At 41.6% G+C, this 25,024-nt stretch overlaps 1 protein-coding gene across 3 annotated transcripts; it reads right to left on the minus strand.

Annotated features, from left to right (window-relative positions):
- On the minus strand, positions 1 to 22,890 carry LOC136432455 (synaptosomal-associated protein 25-like). Of its 3 annotated transcripts, none has more exons than XM_066423760.1 (8): positions 22,756 to 22,890; positions 21,503 to 21,761; positions 12,881 to 12,922; positions 5,883 to 5,931; positions 5,607 to 5,724; positions 4,823 to 4,960; positions 3,681 to 3,828; positions 1 to 928 (listed from the first exon to the last, which is right to left on the minus strand). In XM_066423760.1, exons 2-8 carry the CDS (start codon positions 21,602 to 21,604, stop codon positions 857 to 859), a joined length of 669 nt encoding a protein of 222 aa, XP_066279857.1. In that variant the 5' UTR covers positions 21,605 to 21,761; positions 22,756 to 22,890; the 3' UTR covers positions 1 to 856. The 3 variants fall into 3 exon arrangements, with proteins under 3 accessions (XP_066279857.1, XP_066279859.1, XP_066279858.1); XM_066423762.1 differs by having other exon boundaries at positions 1 to 1,739; positions 22,756 to 22,889; XM_066423761.1 differs by having other exon boundaries at positions 22,760 to 22,884.
- Positions 22,891 to 25,024: the final 2,134 nt, after the last annotated feature.

A 25,024-nucleotide genomic window follows, 5' to 3' on the forward strand; every position in this document is an offset into this window, starting at 1 on the left:
TTGTTTTTGCGAGCATATATTTGTCTTGATATAATTTGCTTCTGTGTCTAACATAGAGTAATCTATATTCATATACAATACAGGGGTTGGTTAACGGTTGGATACTAACTAAAGGTAACATGGAGTATGGTTAAAAATAAACGGGACAAACTACTGTGACATGACTGATGAGGGGGGTGAAGTCGGACGCCCCTATTTCTGATTTGTACCCTTCCATTCTTTATAGTCATTTCCGTAGTATCATTGTACAATTGCACGTTGCATTCGTTGTTTTCATATACAGAAATCTGTCGTGATCGCTTTCACCATGTTGTTGTTATATCATTCCCCAACTTGGCGGTATATCGACTCTACACGGCACAATGAACGTTGTTGCTATTGGAATATTGAATATTACATCATTATTTAGCTTCCCACTTCTTAGTTGCAGCAGCCCCAACATTGACATGATGAGAGACGTTTAGTCGGAACTCGCACACTTTGGTATGACAATTGACCGCTTAAAACTTAAGTAGAAATATGTCAGTAGCTATCAATGATGCTAGAAGTATTCATCCTTAGCAGATATATCTCACTGGATTGCGCACAAATGCGCTAGGAAATTGCGGCATCTTTGCGAATTTTTCCCAATTTCCCTAGGCCTTGCGGTCACACTTGTAAACGTACGGGGTAAACTACGTGACCTTTACAAACAAAATGGCCGCAGCCGGAATGTCAAAAAATCGCAATTTTAGGCAACCGATTTGCGAATGCATTCCTCAGTTCGGCGCATTTTGGCGCAGTCCTGTGAGATACCCGCCTAACTGACTAAGTTATCCACCCTACCCTGTTTTCCAGCTGCCGCTGGAACTTGTTTTTACTTCGCCTTGACCAGGGCTCGCTTCGTTCTCTTATCAGCGTCCTCAATGCGATTCTTGTTAATTACCGCCTGAAATATTACAACATTACACGGTGAAGTTGAAGCTTGGGACAAACACTACAGCGGGCTATTCTGTTTACTACATACATCGACGAAACACAGACTTGAACACTGTCTACACACATGTAACTATGTAGTCTATATAGCTATACAAATCCTTGTATCATACACAGCAAGAATTATCTCCCTTCATTCAACATTGGCTTTACAATCGATGATACAACCTCTCTTCTTCTTCTAAAGTTGCATATCTTTTCATCTCTTTTTCTTCATCTCCCCCATTTATCTAGTTTATTACATCCTTGCTCCTCGCATCATCCCCGTAAAATTCCCCTTTGTCAAATGGTACAAACACTGCGTAGGAAACGGTAAGACTATGCGTTGCAGAGGAGTTTTTTTCATCCTTTGTGAAACAAAACTCCCGCAGTTTTGGATTGGTCCTACGGTTCTGTTGCTTTCACAGTCTGGCGATTGATCTGGCTTTGCACGGAAGACGGAGGAGCATGGATTCTTGATTATCAGGTTTTCTTCTTTATTGCAGATATTTAACATGACTAGCATGTTGTTTTTACGAAAAGCGTTGTTGATAACACGAGGCCCCTGTGGTCATGCAAGCGTTTATGCGATAGAAATACGTACTCCGGTACACCGAGAAGAGCGCGGACCACACAACAACATGAAATACAACATAACGTCGACACATAGACAGCTGACGAAAAGAGAGGTGTAGTGCAACATTGCGGGGCCTGTTCTAGTCCTTGGCCAGCAGTTTGGTCGCCCGTTGGTTTGCGCTTTTCACGCGTATCTCGTTGTAATCGGACTGGAGGACAAGCGGTCAAAGAGAGGGAGATAGAGACACACGTAATTACACGAAATAAATCACAACACTCTGTACATACACAACACAGTATACTACATACAGGCGGACATGTTACCAACACCACGTATCGTATCGTAACAAGACAATGGTTGGGATGGCCATGGCCATGACATCTTCAGCAAGCGTCGTGCACAGCTGATACATACGTACAGTATATATGTATACATACATTACGTAGTACAACAAGTTTAACAGACGGCATGCAAAGCATCACACTACATTTTTTACATCGACATGCACATGTATAAACACACACACACAACATTGAACGTGCAGGACGGTAGCCTCGCTCACCAAGCATTTGTCAAGCCCAGGCGACAAGAACGGCCTCCTTCTTGTGGCCTGCGCCAGACAAACGCCTCGCATGCGAGGTTGTCGGGGACACAGCCTCGGTGCCAGCATTTTCAGCTCTACTCTGCTCTACCTTGGTCATAGTGACCGAGAGAGCGGAGTTAAGCTAAAAAGGCTGGTACCCAGCCTAACGGGGGACACGGAGTAATCAAACATGCATTAAGCTCGCATGAACCACCACCACAGTGGGGTTAAGCGATGTGATGTGATAATGAACTGTTAGGGGCTCACTAAATGATTTAGGTTTGTCATTATTCGATTTATGCGTATCAAACATTGTCTAGAGGCACTTGACGATGATTTAAACTATTTTGGGACCGAATGTGGAGCCAAATTTCTGCTCCGCTAGATATTTTGTTCCGTGGAGTAGTGCGCGTGCGTGGAGTTAGGGTTAGATTACCACGCCCTACGAATATGACACACTTATCTCCATTCGGTTATACCGGAAACCCCCAAGCAGTGTCGGGGCAAATGTTTGGCAGGGGCATAAATTGTGCTTGACACTGGTCGAAAATTCTGTCCCAAGTCCCAAAACGGTTGCTGTCTGAATAAATTTCGAACCCGAATTGAGTCACAAGATGGCCACATAGTATCGTGAACCATGACCACGGCGGTCGTTAGACGTGTATTATAGGCCGTAGTTGCTTTCACTGGGATTACAGGGGATAGTCATTGTCCACGAAGGATCAAATAAGAGTCGTAACCTTACGGTCCCCTGTTGAAGGACTGGCACTCAGGAGTGGCCACACTGGCACAAATTGCTCCGGGCGTATCGATTTATCAATATCTCCTTCGCTACTTAATGGGGGAATTTCACAAATGAGTAGCAGTCGGCTTTTACTAAAAAAAATTAAAAACGGCGGCCATGGTTTTCGGCCGACGGAATATCATTTTCAATCTTTTTATAATCTCGGTTGTTTTGAAAAACAAAACAATCAGAAAAGCTCAAGCTCAGCAATGGTTACACGTCAACGACTGTACCAAGCTCAACAACTCTAACATTTGTGTTAGATTGTACACAGTTGGAAATAATTTTGAGCTAAGCTTCTGTCATCATGAATTATTAGTATCACTATCAGTGAGTATATTTGCTTTGATACGTGGGTGAAGGTTAGACATTCAGGTAATGAGATACGTAAGCAAACAGTTACTCAAGCAACTGGATAGATTTTGAAGACAGTCAGACGTTTCATGTAAGCATCCACAACCCTTCCATTCACTGCCGTGGTAGTAGGTAACGTTAGATGTACTACAAATGTAGTAGACGCTACCTGAAACGTCTGGCCGTTTCCACAGTCATATCCAGCTGCTTGTCAATGAGTAACTGTTTTCTTTTGTATATTTGCTTTGACTGCACGGTTATCATTTTATTCGTGGTGCGTGTGACCAACAAAAGGAACTCGAAGGAAATTTAAGATTCACTGTGAAAATTAAATCCTACATGCAGTGTTGATGTAGTGGTGGCTGTGGGGATGGAATGAAGAATGTTATTTCACAGCGGTTAACGTTGACTCTGTCCTTGGTACTGACCTTGGACTTGATCCTGTCGATCTGGCGGTTCTGGCCCTCGATCTCAGTCCCCATGTCCACGGCCATGTGCTTCAGGTTACCAATCAGGCTGTTGACCTGTCCAATGTTCTCGTTCATTTCGTCTTCCCGTGCGTCTTTCTGGTTGACTCTGGGGGAATAGGACAAGTAGAAAATGACATTACCACGAAAAGTGGAAGTGACCAATGTCAACATACATGTATGCCAAGTAAGTCTGGTCATTACGTAAATTTAGGGTGGTCCCTTCAGTTAACAATGTAACTGATTTCCAATATAAGGGAGCCCTTACATTACATGACAAATCATAACAAATCAGGATACATAAGGATAACTTAACATAAACTTAATGAGTAATCAATTCACAATCATATAACATAAAACAGGAATGATCAAGCATAGGAGTAATAAATCAAATAAAATAAATGTTGATTTGATTTTTGAGGCAACCATTATAGAAAAAAACTTATTGGATACCCCAAACAGGACATTTGATGGGCCCATCGCGTCTTGTGTAATCAGGAATCATGTCCGAACATTAACCGCTAAGCGTAGTCGGTCTCTTATGACCAGTGTTTATGAAATACGTCGAGTTGCACGAAAAGTGGGATTTACCATTGGTGGTAAATGTCAGGTAAGTCTGATGATGTTTTTTTTTTTTCAAAAATCAACCGTTGCTTTTTTCAAAATCAACCATTGCTAGACTTACCTGACATTCACCACCATTGGTAAATCCCACTTATTGTGCAGTATAGGCACTACAAAACGAACGAATGTGAAGTGGTTTCACTTGAAAAAGTCAGAATACTGGACACTGAGCAGGACTACTTTATGAGAGGTATAAAGGAGGCCATATACATCAGGGCACTCCAGCCATCACTCAACAGAGACAGTGGGCGTTATAAACTTCCTGGCACGTTTGACCAATTGCTGACGTCACGTATCCGTAAAGACACGTGTCAATAAAGTCACGTGTCTGTAACTCTCGCGAGTGTACGTTCGGCAGTGATTGGTCATTATTGATCCTTAAGAAGGCGACAATGGTCGTTGAAAATCTGATCCGTGAATATCTTAGTTATGAAATAAAGTTAAGCACTGTATTATGAAGTGGTATCTGATGTTAGAACCTCATGATAAAGTCTCCGGACAGCTGGACGGTCTGGCTCGGGTCGTCCATGCGCACGGGCTGGCTGTTTACCACCTGGCCGTCCTCATTGGCCTTCCACGGGTTCTCACTCTCCTGCTCTTTGTCGAAGTCCTTGGTTCTGAAAAAAAACACAAGAAATACGTTGATGTTTTGTTAAGGCAATAAACACAGCAATGATATAGTAGTAGTATGGGGTTATAAGATACTGTCGACTCTAAATATTTCTTCGCGATTTGAATTTAAATGATTTAACTCGTAGAGGAGAACTAATTATGTCTGTGTGACAAAGGCGTTAGCAAAACAAACAAATAAACAAACAAATAAATAACCAAATTAAAAAAGCACATGAAGAGCTCTATTCTATTCAATTGAATTCTCCATGCGCATGCCCGGGTATGTGTTTTGCCGTAATAAGCAGCAACAATGATTTTTAAAACGTTGCCGACCTTCGGAACCGACCGACATTTGGATGCCCAACGTTACAAGTTGACTGGTGCTTATCAAATTAGTTAAAAATAGCAAGGTGGAATAGAGAAAATTATGATGCTGGTGTTACGAAAACATCAACGATCAAGAGTCACCGTCACTTGAAAGTAACCCATGTGTGACACGGTAGTGACGGCTCCCACCGTTGAGTCGTTCCGTGCAAGGCTGGAGGCCTGCCCGCCTTAGCCCGGGACCTCAACTAACCCCCCCCCCCTACGTTGCCCTTGATAGGGCTATATGGGGGTATCAAAATGTAGATGTAGATATAAATATATTACCTATTCCAAGGGAGCACACAGAGTCCACAGCACTTTTCTAAATCTTTCAGGGCGCCCTCAGCAATTTTCATGTCCTTGTTGATCGAGTCCAGCCCTTCTTCAATCTTTTCCAATTGCTCTGTCCAGAGAAGAAAAAAAGAGATGGTTTTTAAGTACAGCTCTATATCATGTTTTCGGTGTGTTTTAAGTTATGACAGGCAGACCAAAGTAAGAGAGTATGAAAAGTGTTAAACTCCCTGTTGAGGATATTTTGATGGCGAAAAACAGCAAACCTACCTCCTTGTTCATCAAGTGCGACGAGAGTCTTGATTCCTTCTTCTTTCCCCTGAAGGAATTAAAAATTGTTAGACGCCTGATGGCTACTGTTCCTTCTTATCGATATTCTGATAAACTCTTTGATATTCTGAATACTTGCTTTCAATAAAAAAGCAATACCGTAGTAAAGATAGCTCTATATTTCATTAGGCCATGTTGATTCGAATATATGGATGACATCCGAGCACGCGTTAATTTTCGTCTGTTTATAAACAAAAACGTTTTCGATCATACTGTTTATCGTAAAAAGCAGCTGCAAAATGAGCAAATATATGCGGCAAAACATAATTTGGAAGACGGATACTAAATTCGTAGAATGCCAAAGTAAGTTCAAAGTCAAAGAAAAAGAAACAAAATTAAGAATCTATTGTCTGGTATACTGTGTATTTAGTCATTTGTTCAACCTTCCTGACCAGATAAATTTAATTTTTTGCCATAACTTTCTTTTTATTCGCACGCTCGCATCAGTTTTGGGGTTCCCAGAGGATGTCATCCATGTAATCAAATCAACATGGCCTTACCACAGATTGGTTATAATCATTCAGACACCAGGGTCGAAGTTGTTGATTTTATATTCTCCGTTATATGTTCTCTGGGGATATACACAACCTTGTTAGTGGTTTTGATAGAAGCCACATGCGGTAAATGTATAGTCACAATGCCATTGTTTTCTTCATTGATTTTCTGCCGTTCACAACGGGATCAAGGTTTAATCCCGCACCGGTGTTCCCAATTAATAAAATTATGATTCTGCAATATCCTAACCACCAGACTATGCATCGGCCAATTCTCAGCCTTAATTGCCTTACAAGACAGCAGATCCACAATTATTAAAATTCATAATAAAGAAGAGAGGGGAAAATATGGTGCACAGACTGATATCCTGAAGACAGACCTTGTACGGCGCCCTAGCCTGTCCGTGATCACAAACCGAATAATGAGAAAGATGCAATTCTGCCCGCCTTTGAAACATGGGCCCCTTAGGAAATAATGCAGCCGATCGATGTATGGGGTGGAGCGATTCACCATAGCCCAAGCTGTGGCTTCATATCCTAGCTGAATATCAAGGTGAAGACAATAGATCACCTGTCTAACCGGGAATCTATCTGCTTTGTAATACACAGGAGGATTCGAAAGTATATCTGCCAGACACACCAACCAGTAAAGGTCACGGTGAAATATTGATTTTCCGAGACGTAACGACATTCGTCTCGGATTATGCATGTATACATAAAAATTAATCAATGCTTAACGGTTATCTGTCGTCATATCTACACAATGGGATTATCGTGGATGACTTAAAATGTGACAAATTATTTGTTTTGTTTTAGGCAGGAAATTTGTTTTGATAAGAGATTATGTATTTTGAACTTAGTTCATTCTCTGAATCTAGATCAGCAGCATGTTATTGATTTTTAACATTTAGTATTTACTTCACATTTGCCAAAATTATTTGAATATGGTCGTCTTAACTACATCCTCTCCGACGGTTTTTGGAATTAGCAGTATTTCATACATTTCGTCTTTTCACACAATTCATTGCACTAGTCGATAGAATTATATGCTTTCAAGCACAGAGGTCAATACAAATCTGTAGAAAAATATATTTAGAAATGTAATATGCTTTCGTTACGCTAATTCATAAATAATTAATACGCATTTGATGCAACCCAATATTCATGAACACATACATTTCATCTTTCAACTTGGTCGTATGAAGTTGCGGTGTTCGTTCAACCCACCCCAAAATGGCCTCCCACAGCCATAGTGAGAAGGGTGACTAGATTGAGGCTCTGCATAGGGGAGTTTCAATCACAGAAGCAAAATGGGTGGGGCGGAGAGGGGGCTTTCGGTACCCAATATAGGAATCACAAATCCTTAACTAAGAGAGATGTTTATTGCAAAATTCGTCTCCCATTACGATTGTTATCGGCGTTTCAAAAACTGATAGAAAAAATTGTCATTTTCATTTTCATAGCTGTAGCCTTTATCCTTATCTTATTGTGTGAACATGAAGGAACTTCAGGCGTTTTCCGACGATATTGTAAAGAAGAAATATGGCGTTGCTGTGGTGTCTATGAATCTAAGCCTTATTTGACGTTCATTTCACAAAATCTATCCCCCTTCCGATAGTGGATCAGTGCAAAGACACCAGACAATCCCTCCGGCCTGCAGCCGGCTTACAAAATCAATATTTGGATAGAATCACGATGGCCCACAGAGACATTCGACCTGAAAATTACCGTAATCCTTCCGCAGATTTACTGATCCGCATCCCATTCATTTTTCATCTTAATGTGGACGACCGCGGGGAAAGTGAGTCAGTAAACGTTGTCTGCAATGTGCATGTTATTGAAATCATTAGGTAATAAGTGAGAGACAGCAGCAAGTCCAAACAGGGTTCTGGCAAAATTCTTTCACGCGCATTGATTTCCGTTTGACCTAATTATTGAGGCATCATCGATGTAGGGACTAGCTTCAATTGTGATCTGTTTGGCTAGAATGAATGTAAATTGCAACAATATCGATAATGTGATCAATTTGTCACATTAACCATATAACGATTTGTCGACGGTCTCTCGTGTTTATATCAGTCTTCTTTTTTTCTCGTCCATACAAATGTTCATAATTATGTTCATAATAAATGTCTTTTTGACGTTTTCGGTGTCACATCTTCGCAGCTGTGGGAAGCTATTCGCGGCCTGCGTAATTTGGCGTCTGGAACCGCCAAGCAGAACACAATAATGATTCAACTAACGACTCGGACAGACCCATATTTTGGACATAAATTGGACTATTGACATCGCATCATTGACCGCGTGGCTATTTCATCTACAAATCGTTCCAACTGAAGCTCCAGGGCCTGAGGCAAATTAACGTACACTTGCAATGTGCTCCAAATCATCTCATTAAATTTTTTCTTGCTTTTTCTGATGCACAATCTGAAAATTGTATTATTTCATTTCTATGAAGAAGGTTCCGATCGAAGCTTCTTTGGCCTGAGGCAAGTTAATTAACATACACATTGAATGTGCTAAAAATAATTTTTTACTGATGTATGTTTTTTTATTCCTCTCATGCACAATCTGACAAAGGTATTCTTTCTTTTTCATGAAGGTTCCCACCGAAGCTTCTGGGTCTGAAACAAGTAAACGTACACATGGAATGTGCTCTAAACCATCTTATACAAACATATGTGGTTATGTAATGTACAATCTGACCAAGGTATTCTTTTTATGTTTGTATGACGAAGACGATTTTTCCGTAGAGACTAGCAAAATATCAACGAGTCTGAAAAACCATTGACCTCCCAAAAAATGTAATTTAAAAAAAAAGGTCGATGTGGCGTATCAATATCACACACCCTTCTTCCTCTCCTGCATTATTTAGTACGTCAGGGAATAACCATCTCACAGGCAGCTCTGTTTGTTATTTGCCTGAGTACCGCTATTAAGGTTGCCTATTACTACCTGATGGTCTGCAATGCTTCTCTATTGATCCCACAGCCAGATAGGGTTCCTTAATGCCGATTACTTTCGTAATACCAGTTATCCCAAACCCATTGTTCCTCCCAACGTAATGCATAAGCAAACCTTTATGTCATATTAGGGCCATACATCATTGTCCGCAAAATATCGACTTTCTTACTGCCTCATTTTCAGCAAGCTATAGCCATAAAAAAATCTCTATGTAAATTACTATAGATATATGTGTTGATATCAACTAGTTTTTCTCATTGTTATGTCCGTAATAATACATTTGATTTGATTTATTTGTTAGGCTGTATAGTGGCCTAGTGGTGCCTTATGGCCAACAGGGCAGCAAGTTTCCTAGGTGTTTTAGTAGTAGGGTATAGCTTTACAAGGAGGGGTTGCTAGCCCTTTCCATTTAGCGTGATCAATGCACCTCCTATAACACGGGACCCCCATTTCACTCTTCCGAAAGACTGGTGCAGCCCTAACTGAGATGTCCTGCCCAGGTTTGAACCGGGGTCTCCCAGTTACCAACTAATTGGAGCTCAACTGTGAAGCTGCTACCAACTGAGCTACAGGGACATCCCTAGTCTATGGTGAGGCCAGCTAATGGATATACTCTTACCAGCCTATAGCTAGTCTGCGGCCTCACATGTACCCCCTACGGGCCTCCCGAATCCCGTTTCCCCACTGTTAATTGGGAGGATGAATACCAGCCGCTGCGGGCTCAGCTCCCGTCTTCCCAGTCAACGTTATCGATCTCTTTATCGATCCACCGGATCCTTTTCCCAACATGCACAGATTCAGAAGGGCGCGCACTGACTGGAACAGCAACGGCATCGAGTTTGCGATTTGATTATGAGTGTAATGTGTGTGCTTTAGCATTGTACAGTACGTCGATGAAGGTTAGGCATCCAGGTAAGAAGATACACAAGGTGGCAGCTACTCAAGTAACTGGATAAAATCTGATGCTACACTCTACAGTGCATTTACTAATTTCGTCTTTTCACACAGTCTCTTACACTTGCTTATAACATTTCATGCCTTTCATCACAAACACAAAGATAAAGATTTGCAGAAAAATGTTTTTCAATTGTACCATGCTTTCGTTATGCTGATTCATAAATGATTCATATACATATGATGCAAAGCAATATTCATGAACACTTAAGCCCGTTCTGTATCTACGATAAACTACTCCTATGTCTCTTATTATGCAGTAATAAAATAGTAATTTTTGTATTGATGAGATCAATTGGAAATCGGTTTGTCAAAATGAATGGACAATCCAATCGTGCATTTGAATAAATAGATAAATGACTGATAACTTTATGGTGACAGAAATTATACCTAAGGATGAAAAAAGTATTTTGTAACTTGAATTATGAAGAGCAAAAATAGGAACTGCGAAATTAGAATATGGGACTTGCGTCTACCATGTCTTCCTGGACGAACTAGCGTTATCAAAATTTACTGGCATTCCATAGAGATATTGTCAGGAATTTGGGGTTTTGATTTTTTTTGCCTGTTGCTATAAAATGGACTGATTTCAAACACCCCAATTGCACGTGAGCACAAGAATATTCCACAGCATTCGTGCAGTAGACATCTCCGACCTCAATGAAATTATTCATTTGATACAATATAAAGAACGCAAGTCGCATATAATCCTATAAGTAGATGGTGGATATTCAGTGACAGCAACATCTTCAAAGAGAACTGCATCAAGCTTTATCGAAGCCAACTGCATAAGCCATGGTTTCCTTTTCGTACCATCATAATCCATCCCACGACGAGCGTTTTAAGGTGCTGGCACACATTCAGGATATGGGAACTCCCCACAACTTTGCTCCCGACCTCTCCCAAACTAAATTTGGCACTGTTGGGAGTACCTGGAATTCATATATCGTAATCTAGCTCCATTTCGTTCCTCAGGTGATTGTATCTAAGAATTATATAACTTTCCCGAGGTTAATTTGTTAAAATCCATAGTCAAATGGCGCAGACTTTTTTTAAAGACTACTAGGTTAGGCGACCAACTCCCAACCACAGATGACCTTGCTCACGACTAAATCTCGGAGAAGATCTAAGGGCCGTGGCCGGCTAAGTGTGACAGGGGCTTTAACTGCAAGCGTGTTGGAGTGTCCTGATGGACGTGGGTTTAGAAACAGGCAAAAGTGCCCTCATGATGTACCTGAGTTACCAGGAAGTGTAGTAGTGGTAGTAGTGATGGTCCACTGTACTGTGTTCTGCTGCTACAGATGTCTGAACATCCTACAGCTACAATCAGTCTTTCTTCAAGTCTCTACAATTGTACAAGGAAGTGTCCACATGTTTAATGGACCTTATATCCCCGGAGATGGGTTACAATTGAAGAAGACACTTTGGTGTGACAAATAGTCATATCTTAACTTCTAGAGCTCGAACTCCGTCGTTATCTACTCCTTTCAGCTGTCTTAAAGTGGGTGTACGGGGGTGTCGGGATTTATTCGGCTATTTCGGAATGACGCAGTATTCTATGTGTTTTTTGTTGCGTACTTAAAGCTTCATCTTACATCATTTCTGTCCTTTTCTGACGCACGCTTTGACACTTAATCGTTATTGGCGTCATACACAGAGATAGAGAGAAATGAAAGAGAGAGAGAAATCGAAAGAAACACACACAAACAAACATACACATATACACATACATATGTATATATATATACACACACAGACGCACTTTTCTACACTCAATCCTTATTGGCGTCATACACAGAGATAGGGAGAAATGAAAGAGAGAGAGAGAAATCGAAAGAAACACACACAAACACACATACACATATATACATACACACATACATACACACACACACACACACACACACACACATATATATATATATACACACACGCACAGAGAGAGAGAGAGAGAGAGAGAGAGACGCATGTATTCACACACGCACACACGCACACACACACACACACACGCACACACACACACACACACACACACACACACACACACACACACACACAATACACCTCAATTATCACAGTCCCTGACACACCACAAAAGTGCATAGTTTACGGCACGCCCACCACCATTAGCAGAGCGCATGTCGTAGCCGATGACTAATCGCTCGCTTAGGACACTGGTGTCGAAAGGACGACCCTTTTAATGGATGTAATCAATGGCTTTGACTCCTAAGGCTAAATCGCACACGTTTTTCTACCGCGTTCTAATGGATTTCCGAAGTAAATGCCCTGCCCCCCTTGCCCCCTGATCCATAGTTTTATGGAAATGTACAGGCTATTACGTAGGGGACCATCCCCTATCCTAACAAATAGAGAATCTAGAAAGATAAAGGTCACATCTTATAATTAGTCCCAGCACTGTTGTTTTCCACTAGGACTTGACCCTGGTGTCGCGATCTTTTTGCTACAAATTGGATTTGTTTTAGGATTTATTGGCGGCCTTGCTCGAGAGTCAGAGAAATGCCATACCTCTTCCATCAATGACAGCATCCGACGGGTGCTCTCCAGAGACTGTGGGGGGAGAGAACGGAAAAACAACGATTAGCGATTCTCATGTTAGCTCTCCTTAATATCACCATCAAGTGCAAACATGACATGAATGTACGCTTGTGTGTAAATGGTATCTAGTGAGGTGAGCATGGAAAACAGCACAACGTCGTGAGCATACATGTCATCATCCGCTGTCATTTCGTTCGTTGCATCAAGGAGGTTTAAAACACCTCCTTGGTTACATCAAAAAGATTGCTTGCAGAAACGGTACAGCGCAGATGATATATTGCATACAAAACTATACATAAAAAGATAATTATAATAAGAAATGAAATTTCACCCTTGACCTTAACAAATAAAAGAAGGGGCAGAAGAAACTTTTAACGAACGTCGATGGAAGTTAGCCATCTAGGTAATGTGATGCGAAGTTACTCAAGCAACTGGATAAGTTTTGTAAACGGTCGGACGTTTCAGACAGCATCCGCTATCTTTCGTCAGTCACTAACAAAAGACAGCGGATACTATCTGAAAGGTCTGGCCATTTACAAAACTGATCCGGTTGCTTGAGTAACTTTTGTATTGAGAAACCCTGATCTAGTTTTAAAAAAGGGTATTTCTGAATAAGAGAAGAATAATGTCCCACGATGTTTATGAGGAATACGTGAATCACGGCAAGCAATATTATGTGTTCTGCTATGATCATCAAATAACGAGACCATCTAACATCTAATGCAACCACAACAAAAAGTAGTTATCAAGATTCACAGTCACTGTCCGTTTTACTGAAAATGGTTTTTCAAAGATGTATACCCGTATTTGGTATCTAATGTAGTTGATTTATTTTTTTACTTCGTTTTTTGACAGGCAAGGACGACGTGCACGTGGCACTGCACTCAAGTTTTTCATAACTTATTTTAACAGTGCCGCGTACACAGAACAACATACCCAATTCTACACCTGGGTGGAGTGAGGAAAGTCGTGTAAAGTGCCTTTCCTAAGGGCACAACATCGATGGCATCAGGGAGCTTCGAACCCAGGGCCACTTGGTTCTGGGCCGAACACCATGCCGTTACGCCACACGACCCCACAATGTAGTTTATTGGGGCTGCATGATAGATTACGATACAACATTTTGACACGAAGGCTCTGATTTCTGTTAGACAAGGATTGGAATGGAGGTACTGGCATGATCGATAACTCTTCCTGCAAATTTCCTTTGAACCAAATAATCAGATGCCTAACCAATATGACCGGATTCTCAACTCAAGATGGGATTTTTGACAACGCAATTCGTTTTTACCAGAAATCTGTATTCCACACACACACACACACACACACAAAGTTGTCGGACTGGCTTGCAAAGTATTGACCAGATGTTGTTTTGGAGTAACGTTGACAGTGATTGGTCACGTAGCACTGGTGAAATTTGCATACGGGGTTGGCATTGATCGGTGAGTTGTTCTACATCCAAGCTGTCGTTCCATATGCGTAATTTCATGTAATGCGGTTGGAGAAACATCTTGGTCATGTTTAAGGCTTTGTAGATTAGATACAGATTGTGGATGTGGGTCTAGCTTAGAAAAGACGGTGAATTAAAATTAAGATATATTTGTACTCGGTATTTCTTTCTCGTTTCGAGTCAACAAACTTGCTGACATGATAAAGGATTGTTCGAAATGTATCTACAGAGTAACCATATTAACTCTTATGAAAATATATTTGCATATTCAAACCGTTTTCTTTCCCAGGTTAATTCTAATCCAAGTGGACCAATTTACGCAGTAATCGTTTTGTGGTGAAAACATCATCATTTGATGGGCTGCATTCGTTGCATTTGCACCTTCAGTTTTATTTTTTTTTCAGTTTCAGTTTTTTAAACCTTGTCAGTAGAAATAGAGGCCGTCAAGACAAAGAAATCGTATGTCGGTAACTGCTACGTCCATCAAATATCCCTTGACATACTCTTCTTTAAATGGGCTTTTGAAAGTCCTGAATGTGCATGTGCATGATGTATGGATGTGATTTTTCGTACGACGACCTGTGTATCAAATAATCAGAAGGCATCAGGCAAGGAGAATTGCCTATCAGTTATGGCACAGTCATGGAAAGTCCGTGATTTGTCAAAACGTTCGTTTTGTCACGGAAACTTAAATGAGGAAGTCTGCCGTCGCTAGAGGTTATTCATTTTGTCACAAGCCTAAATCAAGATGTAGTACATTACGTGATGTGCATAGATAACGTGATGTGTCATCCTGAACTGAGGTAAGGCGTGATGCTTTTTCAAGTAGTCAGTTGTAGTGCAATACGGCTTGAGTATTAGCAAAGCACTCCGGTTGCAAATGGTTGTTTTTTTGTTGTTGTCAGAAGCCAAGTCAAGCGCATCAGGTCGCCCCTACCCTTCTCGATTTAGTGCGTTGGGTTCATTTACCTCCAATTAAAGGTTTCGCCGCGACGCCTGAGGCTAACGACTCTCATACACGGTGCCGTCGGCTTTACGTCACCATCCGAAATGACGAATGCAATCTCTTGAAACAAATCCGATCTGGGCCCGACCCTGGGATCGACCCCCAGCCACGGATTCACGGAATTTGATCCATATGGCGAAACGCCGGGATTGCGTTACCGATTGGGCCAGCAGCCAGTAGGACGATATGAAGGTTGCAGTAATACACGGTTACCCGCTCAGTAATGTCTATGTTATGATTAGAGCATATTTCAACTTGACTTTGTGCTTTACCTAGCTGGAAAAATGTCGACCTACAGATATGAATTGACAAGTAGGTAAAGGAGACCTTCACATGGAAATGATATTTACATGTAAGTGTTGACCAACATGGCACGTAGGCTGGGGAGGGTAATTAGACTTTGGGTAATCAAGACATTAAAGTGGCTTTACCCCAATATCGTAAAACACCATGGCTGTCACCACCTATCCATTACCAAGACCGCAAAATCTAACACCAAAGCAAGGCAATTAGAAGAGGGTCGCCGCAAAATTGCCTACAGTTCAAAGGACCCAGCGTTAGTGAATTAGCACCAGAAAACCCTATCAATTTGGTCTTCTCTTTTGACAGAGCCTCTGGGTGTGTCGTCAGGCTGTGGAATTAATTGCACGCCTTCTCACATCACGGGTGAGGGGGGATTGCCACTTCGATCGCCTCAAGGCCACACAACGTGCACGGAATAACTGAATATGCTCGCTATGGTCGAGAACATACTAGAATTTGGCAGGCGTATAGATGGTGATTTTAAGGCGCCCGCGGGCAGGGATTTGCCTGGTGCTTTAGAGATGAGTTGGGGCCTTCTGTTTAAAGCACCACACTCCGTATCAACGCACGGACACGTCTCTTGTGTAGCTGATAAAATTGTGTGTCACTGACAAATAAATCTAGAAAAGCGCTCAAAGAGTGAAAAACGCCTTCTAAGGCAGCTTAGTTCCCTCTATATTCCTCGTACATTGATCTTGCTTTATGGGAATGTAGGACGCACGAGATATGCAGCTCTGAGTCAACACTGGGACTTTATTGATTCTACCTTCTCCCCCGCATGTGGTATGAAATAGTTCAGGATTTGCATGCTCAAAAAAAATATGACCGGTAGCGTTCCCTGTATCTAGAATAAATCTACGCTGACAGAAGGGCAGGGTCGAAGCAAGGTCGTGGCACGTCACAGTAAGCTTTCCCACGGGTTTGTGGAAACAAAATAGATAGATTGATACGCTCTGCAAATGCGTTCGAAAGATGTTCGATTCAGCATATGGCGTGCCGGCTGCACTTGCTAGCGGTTATTGTTTGTCTTCAATCCGGTATCCAAATCTGCATCCATATCTGATCCAAAGATTGATTAACTCCTCTTTGGGCAAAGGCCAAATTTAAAGAAAAAAATGCAATTCATTGGTAAGACATTGCGTTATACTGTTGACTCTGCAAATCCATACGTTCAATGCAACTCTTTGTCAGTTTCTCTTTGTCAGAGGTACGTGACTACTTTAAATTTTGTCAGTGTGTTGTTTGAAGTAGACTTGGGTAAATGTTAGCTACACGGTAGGAGCAGACACTCGTTAGAGGAAGTTTTCCCTGAAGTTCCGCGTCATCACACAATAACAACAATTTCAGAACCAAGGAAAGAGGAAGAAAACTGGACCGTGGACAACGTTACAAAAATAAACGCAGTTTAAGTCAAAGGGAAGTGGGGGAGTTATAATGTTGGTGAATGCTGACTAAATGGTAGGAGCGGGCACTCGTTAAAGGTAATTTTTCCTGACGTTTTGCGTCATCACAGAATAGCCACGATTTCAGCACTAAGGCCAGAGGAAGAACCTGACCCTGCATATATCTATCTGGACCATGGGCAGCGTTACAAAAAGGCAGTTTTAACCAGAGAGATGAGAAATCATATCAACTAAAGAGTTGCTCATATTACCCACACCTTTTTCCCTATATGGTATTGGCATCGTGCAGAATAATCGATTCAATCTGGGCCAAAACGTTTCATCATAATTTTTAACTCGGGCAACCGCAGACCCCCGCTGTTTGGAATACATTTACGTGTCCTACTTTCGCACGGATTTCAAGGAGGTGTGCGTCGTGGCATAATACTTAAACACCATGTAGAGCTAACGCATAAAAGAAAACATGTGACTCTTGCTCTTTTCAGCAAAAACGGAATTTCGCCAGGTTTCACGTCGTATATACATCGTTTTCACTTTGCATTTCACGTTTTAAACCAACTGGCCCTTCACTTTATAAGAATTTCCTGAAACAAACATTCTCCACAAGGGAAATGAGCATTTAAACGTTGTGCATTGCTGTGCTTTGTTTACTGTTTGATGTATGTTTCCTTTAAAATCAATCTGTACCTAAATACGAATTTAAGAAGGTGCGAACACTATATCCGGCTGTACGGAGCAAAACAATTCCTTCAGCGGAATCGTCATATAATGTACATCTGTGTAAACTGGAGGTAGCTAATTATGAAAAACTATTAGGTACGAACACATTCCGGGGTTAAAGCTATCTCTCTCGGGAGACATCTTAATATCCTTTAATCCGGTTGGAAGGATCCTGTGTGGTTCTATAGGCATGTCCGTCTGGATTACACATCAGTGTTCAGATGTGGAAAGTGACACAGGGGAAACCTAAGAAACCCCCATGTTGAACCACGAAGTTATCTACACCCTTGCAGCGGCCTTAATCACGATTGAGTGGCCCATATCTGGTCCCACCTCTTCACGCCCGTAGAACAACCAATCTATATTCAAGGCCCTGATATTCCGGTCACGGATAACTTCCATTCTGGAACCGTATATCGTGGGTGTTATACTGGTATATTCTTTAATACACGATCCCTTATGTACAGGTTTGATTGCAGGCTAGGGTGCCTACATCTAGTAAGACCCCCATTCTACTAGACGGCGATTGCGCTGCAATGTCGCTGCGACATAAATTGATGTTAAATTGTAATTCTTGACTTCTTAATTGGAATATCTTTCAACATATAAAAGATATGACTGAAGAAAACAACAAAACACAGAGCACAATTTTTAGGTCGCTCCAGTGGAATGGAGGTATGAGTAAATACTACGAAAAACCGCATACTGTCCTATTTGTAAGACCTCGGTCCCCAAACGCGACGTTTATCTTCAAAACGTTGGTCTGATTGTGCATTTATGGAGACATTTGTCATTGGCTGTCGCGGCGATGATGTTACCTTCCGTCGTCACCAACGGTGAATACTAATCTGACATACTTCCGAAAACAGCGTTATAAATTAATGATGAGGGTCACAGGAGCGGTGCGCTTCCCTGGGCTGTTTTTGTACAGCGCGATGAAGGGGCCATCTATGGGGGGCTGCGAAATGGGGTGCACGATTATTGACTCCAGGGCGGAACGCTATTTTTTCATTAATTAAAGATAAATGAAAAAGCACCAATTATGATTATCATTGCCTTTGCAGAGGCCAATTTGAATCTGGCGACAAAGTATTTCAATCACATTTTACGCGAAACACCTTCGAAAACAAAGAAGGTAAAGCCTTGTTCGGGATTCATTAGTTCAATAAAAATGAAAAAAAGCGATATTAATAGATATCGCTCTTGCGGTAGCCAATATGAATATAGCGACGACAAAATCTTTGTCAATCAAATTGTGCTTGAGGTCTCCTCCAAAACAAAGGAATTGATATAAAGCTTTGCTCGGGATTCGGTTAGTCCCTATTTGAGGAGAAATATGTCATTGTATTACGATGTAATTAAGAGCGGGTGCTAATGTAAGGGTGACCTTTGGATGTTGAGGAACCATCCTCGCACATCAATCAAGCCGAATAAATGGGAAAGGTCATCCGATTCTTCGGTGCACGGAGACGATAGGCCGTCGTCATCCCGGGTTCTTATTGATTGGGAGGGAATTTGATTATTCTGGAACTTCAATGGCATCCAATGAGGTGCGAATATGGTGGGCCATCCAAGTGGACTTGATGCATGGGCGTTGTCAAGAAGGAGAAAGAGATTGCAGCTGCGCCATATGAGATGGAATCGGTGGTGTGCCTACACTGAAATCTGAACCTTAAGCAGGCGTAAAGTATTCGTAAATAATGCGTTGAGTATGTGTGGAACTTTCATTCAAATGAAACTTTTACGTATGCTAAAAGTCAGATTTTGCAGAGTGCTATCTGCAAGCTTCTACCAGGCCTTCCTGTAGGGGTATGGATCGTAGAATTCGGCCAAAAGGGGAAAAATTGGTCAGGAGATTCAGTCTTCGCGAACATTTCCCCCTGCTCTTGCAGATGATACCCTTTGGTGGCCAAATTCCCGATGAAAATTATTTTTCCAATGGTCTGTTCAATGTCGGTAACGTATGAACGACTGAAGAAGTTAGTATTTTGGCCTATGCCCGATCAGTATTTCGGAGACTTTGCCTGCTATTGGCTATGGGGGATTCCAATCTGATCGATGAGTGCATTTATGATCGGACTGAGATTGATAGATTGGTGGATTCATTAATTGAAGTCACAAATAAAGACACTGCATTTACAACACCGGCCTTACAGCTTATTGAAGATAGATTGTTCGTTATGCTCTTGGATCATTTATGCTTGGAGAGAACCCAACGGATTGAAGAAAGAGCCTCCAGATCACGATAGATTTTCTTCTAAATCAACTTGAAAGAAAAAGAGGAATAGCAAAGAGAACTCGAAAGAAACATCATGAGATAATCTTTCAAATCAAAAGATAAAAGCGAGAAATTCTGCACTATGTAACAGTCAAGAAGACTGCATGGAAAATACATTATGATAATTCATGTTCCACTCTCAAACTGTCATTCTACCAACACTGCACGAAATGCAATCTTTAAACACACCTTAAAGCATGTGTAAATGTTGCATTTTTTTCCTTTAAAGTATACTTTATGTATGATATACGAACGCTTTTATGTGCTTGAAGATCAGATGTCGTGTAGTACAATCTAACTCATATTGTTAATTAATATTCGTGCATATATTATAGCATAATATCTAGTATAGTTTCACGTAATGAGCCGTCACCTCCGGCTAACGATATTGTAAGAAAAGGAAATGGCGTCGCGGATATCTCCGATGGTAGTAGAGCTCTTCCGGTGATTAACCCAGTTCACGTCCTATCCTTTTCTCTCATAGGGGAATAATAATGATAGTCTGAAATATGTTCTGTAACTGTTTCAATTACGTATTGGCATAGATAATACCACGTATTGGACGAACGGCCACTACTATTATCACCGTAGCAGTGAGACTAACTACGAAAAGTGGTGTGTAGAATATACTGTGTGATTTTTGTAAAACAAGAATGGTTGTTAGTTATCAATTAGATATTCTTAACTCATGTGTTGTGTTGTGTTGTGTTGTGTTGTGTTGTGTTGTGTTGTGTTGTGTTGTGCTGTGCCGTGTTGTGTTGTGCTGTGTTGTGCTGTGTTGTGTTGTGTTGTGCTGTGTTGTGCTGTGTTGTGTTGTGTTTCGTTGCGATGATGGTAAAAACTGCGATGATGTCAGTAGGCCAGGTTTCATTATATCGCGTTGTTACCATACATTTCACTGCATGAAATCTGACCTTTAAGCACACTAAAGCGTTCGTAAACCACACATAAACTATACTTTAAAGGAAATAAAGCAACCTTTACATATGCTTTAAGGTGTGTTTGAATATTGGATTTCGTGCAGTGGTTTTCGTAGGCGAGAGTGTGCAAAGTATGACCATGTGTTTACTGCTTTCTAACACCGAGGTATTCAGTGCTGAAGAATTGCTTGCTTTGTCTACAGTTTCTTTGAACAGGATTCAGGTGAAAGAAAAAAAAGAAGTAAAACCTGATGTTTGATGGAAGCCTAATGCCTTGATGGCGTGTGTTTATTGTGTAAGGCGATTCACATACACGCGAGGGGCATGTTTTACCAACACTTTGAATACCACCATTATCTGGTGAATTAAGCCTACGACCACGCTATAGGCGCCCACAATTGCATACGGTGACAGCTGCTACCATCTGATTAAAGTAAATCAAAGCCAGATACGACAAGGCATGAATAATAGATGGATCATAAATAGGTAACAAGCTCGCGAATATGCAGTACCTCGTCTGTGACCTCCTCGCATCGCTTCTGAACGGCGGCGGTCTCGTCTGCCTCGGACATGGGTCCGTTGGTGGCGGCTGCTGGGTCGGCTGCGTCCGTCATGGTGCTTGTAGACGGTCGGTACGTGCAGGGACGGGAACTTGTAACGCTAGACCCTACGGTATATATGTATACTGTATATATCCCTTTCACCGGGTGGCTGGCTGAAGAAAATCCCGCTCACACAGTGTTGTCAGTTCCGCCGGGAATACTGCGACTACTGCGCATGGGAATACAAAACAAAGGCTACGTCAAATTCTTTAGCTCAACAAAAAATTGTCTATTTTTCCCCAGCAAAATGCTCCATCTGAAAGTAGAGAAGCAGCTCAAAATATGTTAAATCTAAATATTTCTTTCTTCTTCAACGGAATAGAGCTTTGGAACAATCTCGTTATAGATACATAATGCAGGGGAAACTGAAATTTGAAATCACGCAACATTGAACCAGATTTACCATACTACCAACATGCAATTCCAAAACAGGAAAATTGCTCTCCGTCAAATCGATGAAGGACGAGACAAAAATGTCAGGGACACAGATTGAAAATCAGGCCAATGTGCCTTCACTCTGTCACGCCGGGCGGCCAGTAATGAATCAGGGGCTCGATATTGCTTTGTTGACCACACCTCAAATCGCCGCTCTCGTATGCGGCGCTGGCAAGGGCAACATGCACGGGGAAGGTACTAAATCGTGTCTCTACATCTACGTTATGACTCTACACCCTCAGATATAACTTATATTCTCAGATTTGATCAAAGCTCGCCTACTTTCTATTATTTTCAAATAATCTTAAGAATGAACGTCTGAATGAAAGCCGCGGGTGATCTAGTGCGATGGAATGCACCGAAGTAAAACACCTATAGTATACTGCGCAATAATCAGTAAAGACAGTACTATAGCCGACATCTAGGGAGTGACTGGGATATTCTGTCTATGTTTACAAAATTGAACGATATTTGGAAATCGACAAAAAAAGGAAATGGCTTAAATCGATAAGACAGGAAAGTGACAAGTTGATGCGACACCATACACGGCGGGCGACATGACGTTCCAACCTGCCTCCCTTCCGGATCCTCTCTCGCGGTGATTTCATCATCGCTTCCAACCAACAACCCAGAAATATTCGCACGATCGTCGAAAAACTACGTCAAATATTGCTAAAATGAAAGATATACCAACGACGAGGGTTGGGATTATACAGAATATTGCTTACCTACGTAGTGATGGGAAGATGTTGGAATATTTGCCGCCTCAGCCCTTCGAGCGGGGCACTTCTTCTGCAGGTACTGCAATTCAAGATGGCGCCCCTGATGACGTCACCAGGCCACATGGGACGGATTCAATAAAGGCAGTAGGTAGGTGCTGTTATTGAAGAGACAGAGCGCAAGGGGCCCGCCGGGGAGCACGCAAATCCAGCTTAAGTTCTTCTTTACCGGACTGCCTGGTGTTTGTAAACAATTGCGTATATTGGATTGATGATTTTCGCAGCTTGCTCTCTTTTTGTGCAGGCTGTGTTGCCTCTTGGAGCTTTATTAAGAGGAGTTCGAAATTCCACTTCCTGGCCGTATCGGATAAAAACTACTTATCATCCAAAGTGATAAGTGTTCATAATCATTCGCGGCGAAGGGTGTAGGGTTTGTGTGGGAAGCCATTTTGCAGCCTTTGTGTTGGCAAATATAATGCCACGGGAGTTGATCATGTTAACGAATGATTTGAAGGAATAACAGTCGATAAATTAGACGTACCAGAATTTCGAGTGCCTTTTCCGACGACCTCGGACCACAAAGTGTAAGAATGAATGTACCTTAACAAAATCAAGGCGTCGATTGAATGACTATCTATTCACTTATTGCAGTCTACAAATTATAACATAAAAGAAGAATTTGCTACTCTTTGACATCAATCTCTAACGATATGTTGTAGTCCGATCCAAACACGTCTTTCACTACAGTTTATTTGTGTAATGAAATATTGAGTACCTCGTCAAATACCCGGTTGAATGAACACGTGAGTGTTATGGTTGTATTTCGAAGGCATTTCCTTCTTCAGGTACATCAAGAAACACGTGACGGCTTTCATTTTTGTTCTGAAGCACTAGATCTGTGGTCCACAATCTACGAATCAGACGGTCTGGCGTCAAAGTAAATCTAAAAGAAGTCTCACCATGTGTACCACTGATTGATATCTACTTATCATCGGTAGTTATTAAAAATAATCATTTTCTAATAACAATGGCCACTTCATAGATATCAATTTGTGCGAAACTACGTTTGTAGTTTTGATCCTTATGCACATCGAAAACATAGTTTCATTGCAGTGTTATGTACCAAAGTGCTGTATTCTATCTTTGAAAAAAATCATATTAATGGCAATAAAATTTGATGACGTCATCCATATGGTCAAAAAAATCAGATTTAGAATTCTTTCATCACCAGCTATCTATAATTCATTAGTGAGAAAACAATGGAAAGTCATAAAGCCAGGGAGGAAACCTTGAAGCACTTGTCACACATAGCCGACCATGGATACCCGACCTTCTCCGGACTTTTGTTGAATATTTGTCGTCAGAAAGCCCATCTGTCGTTGGGAGTTGGTTGGCAAGGTTGCAGTCTGCTAGTCTCCAGATGTCGTCTGCCCCAGCCGACTATAAATTTTGAAAAATCAAAGTCAAGAAAGTCATATTCTGCTTGGATGCTATCAGAGGAGCAAACTGGAGTTAGAAAAGGGTGGATTCACGACTACTCCCAACCAAGTGCAAACATTTGTCCGGAAGTGGTCGGGAGAAAGTCTTAAGGAAGGTCCTGAATGTGTGAAAGGGGGGTTATCTACCACTTGTTCCTCGTCGTGAAGCCAGACTATTCAAATTAAACGAGCTGTATTCCATACAGACAGTAGAACAAGTACGTACAGAAAGACTCTAAAAATTCAATGGAATAGTCAGAAGATTCAATTCATAACACGTACACGTCAAAAACTGTGACTGGAGTGGACTTTTCAGGGAAGCAATATATGCATTGGACAATGGCGTCTGTGTAGAGCATCCGGCTATGAACCAATAAGACCTAGGTTCAATCCCCAGTGGAGTACCCAGACATGTCCGGACATGCACCCAGACGTTGTGCCCTTGGGAAAGGCACTTAACACACATTTCCCATGTCCTAAGTCCAGCAGTAGGGTTTGGGTTGGCGTTAGGAAGGGCATCCAGCCGTAAAAACTCTTGCTACAAAAAAGGACGTGCACTTGATGAGGAGTTCTGGGGCTTTCCCATCCATGTGCAAGCACGTCTAACCCCCAGATGATGGGGAACAAAAGACGTTAAATTGGATAGAGAGAGAGAGAGAGAGAGAGAGAATGGGGACTTTAGGCAATAGCTGCAGAAAGAAAAGTCTTGATCTAGCAAGAAAGTTAACCTGAAACACTAAGGATGTCTACGTTGAGGACCAGTCGTACGATCGCGAACTGAAGGCATTCGTTAGAACGTC

This window comes from Branchiostoma lanceolatum, chromosome 4 (genome assembly GCF_035083965.1).
Source record: "Branchiostoma lanceolatum isolate klBraLanc5 chromosome 4, klBraLanc5.hap2, whole genome shotgun sequence".
In the NCBI taxonomy this organism is placed as follows: Eukaryota; Metazoa; Chordata; class Leptocardii; order Amphioxiformes; family Branchiostomatidae; genus Branchiostoma; species Branchiostoma lanceolatum.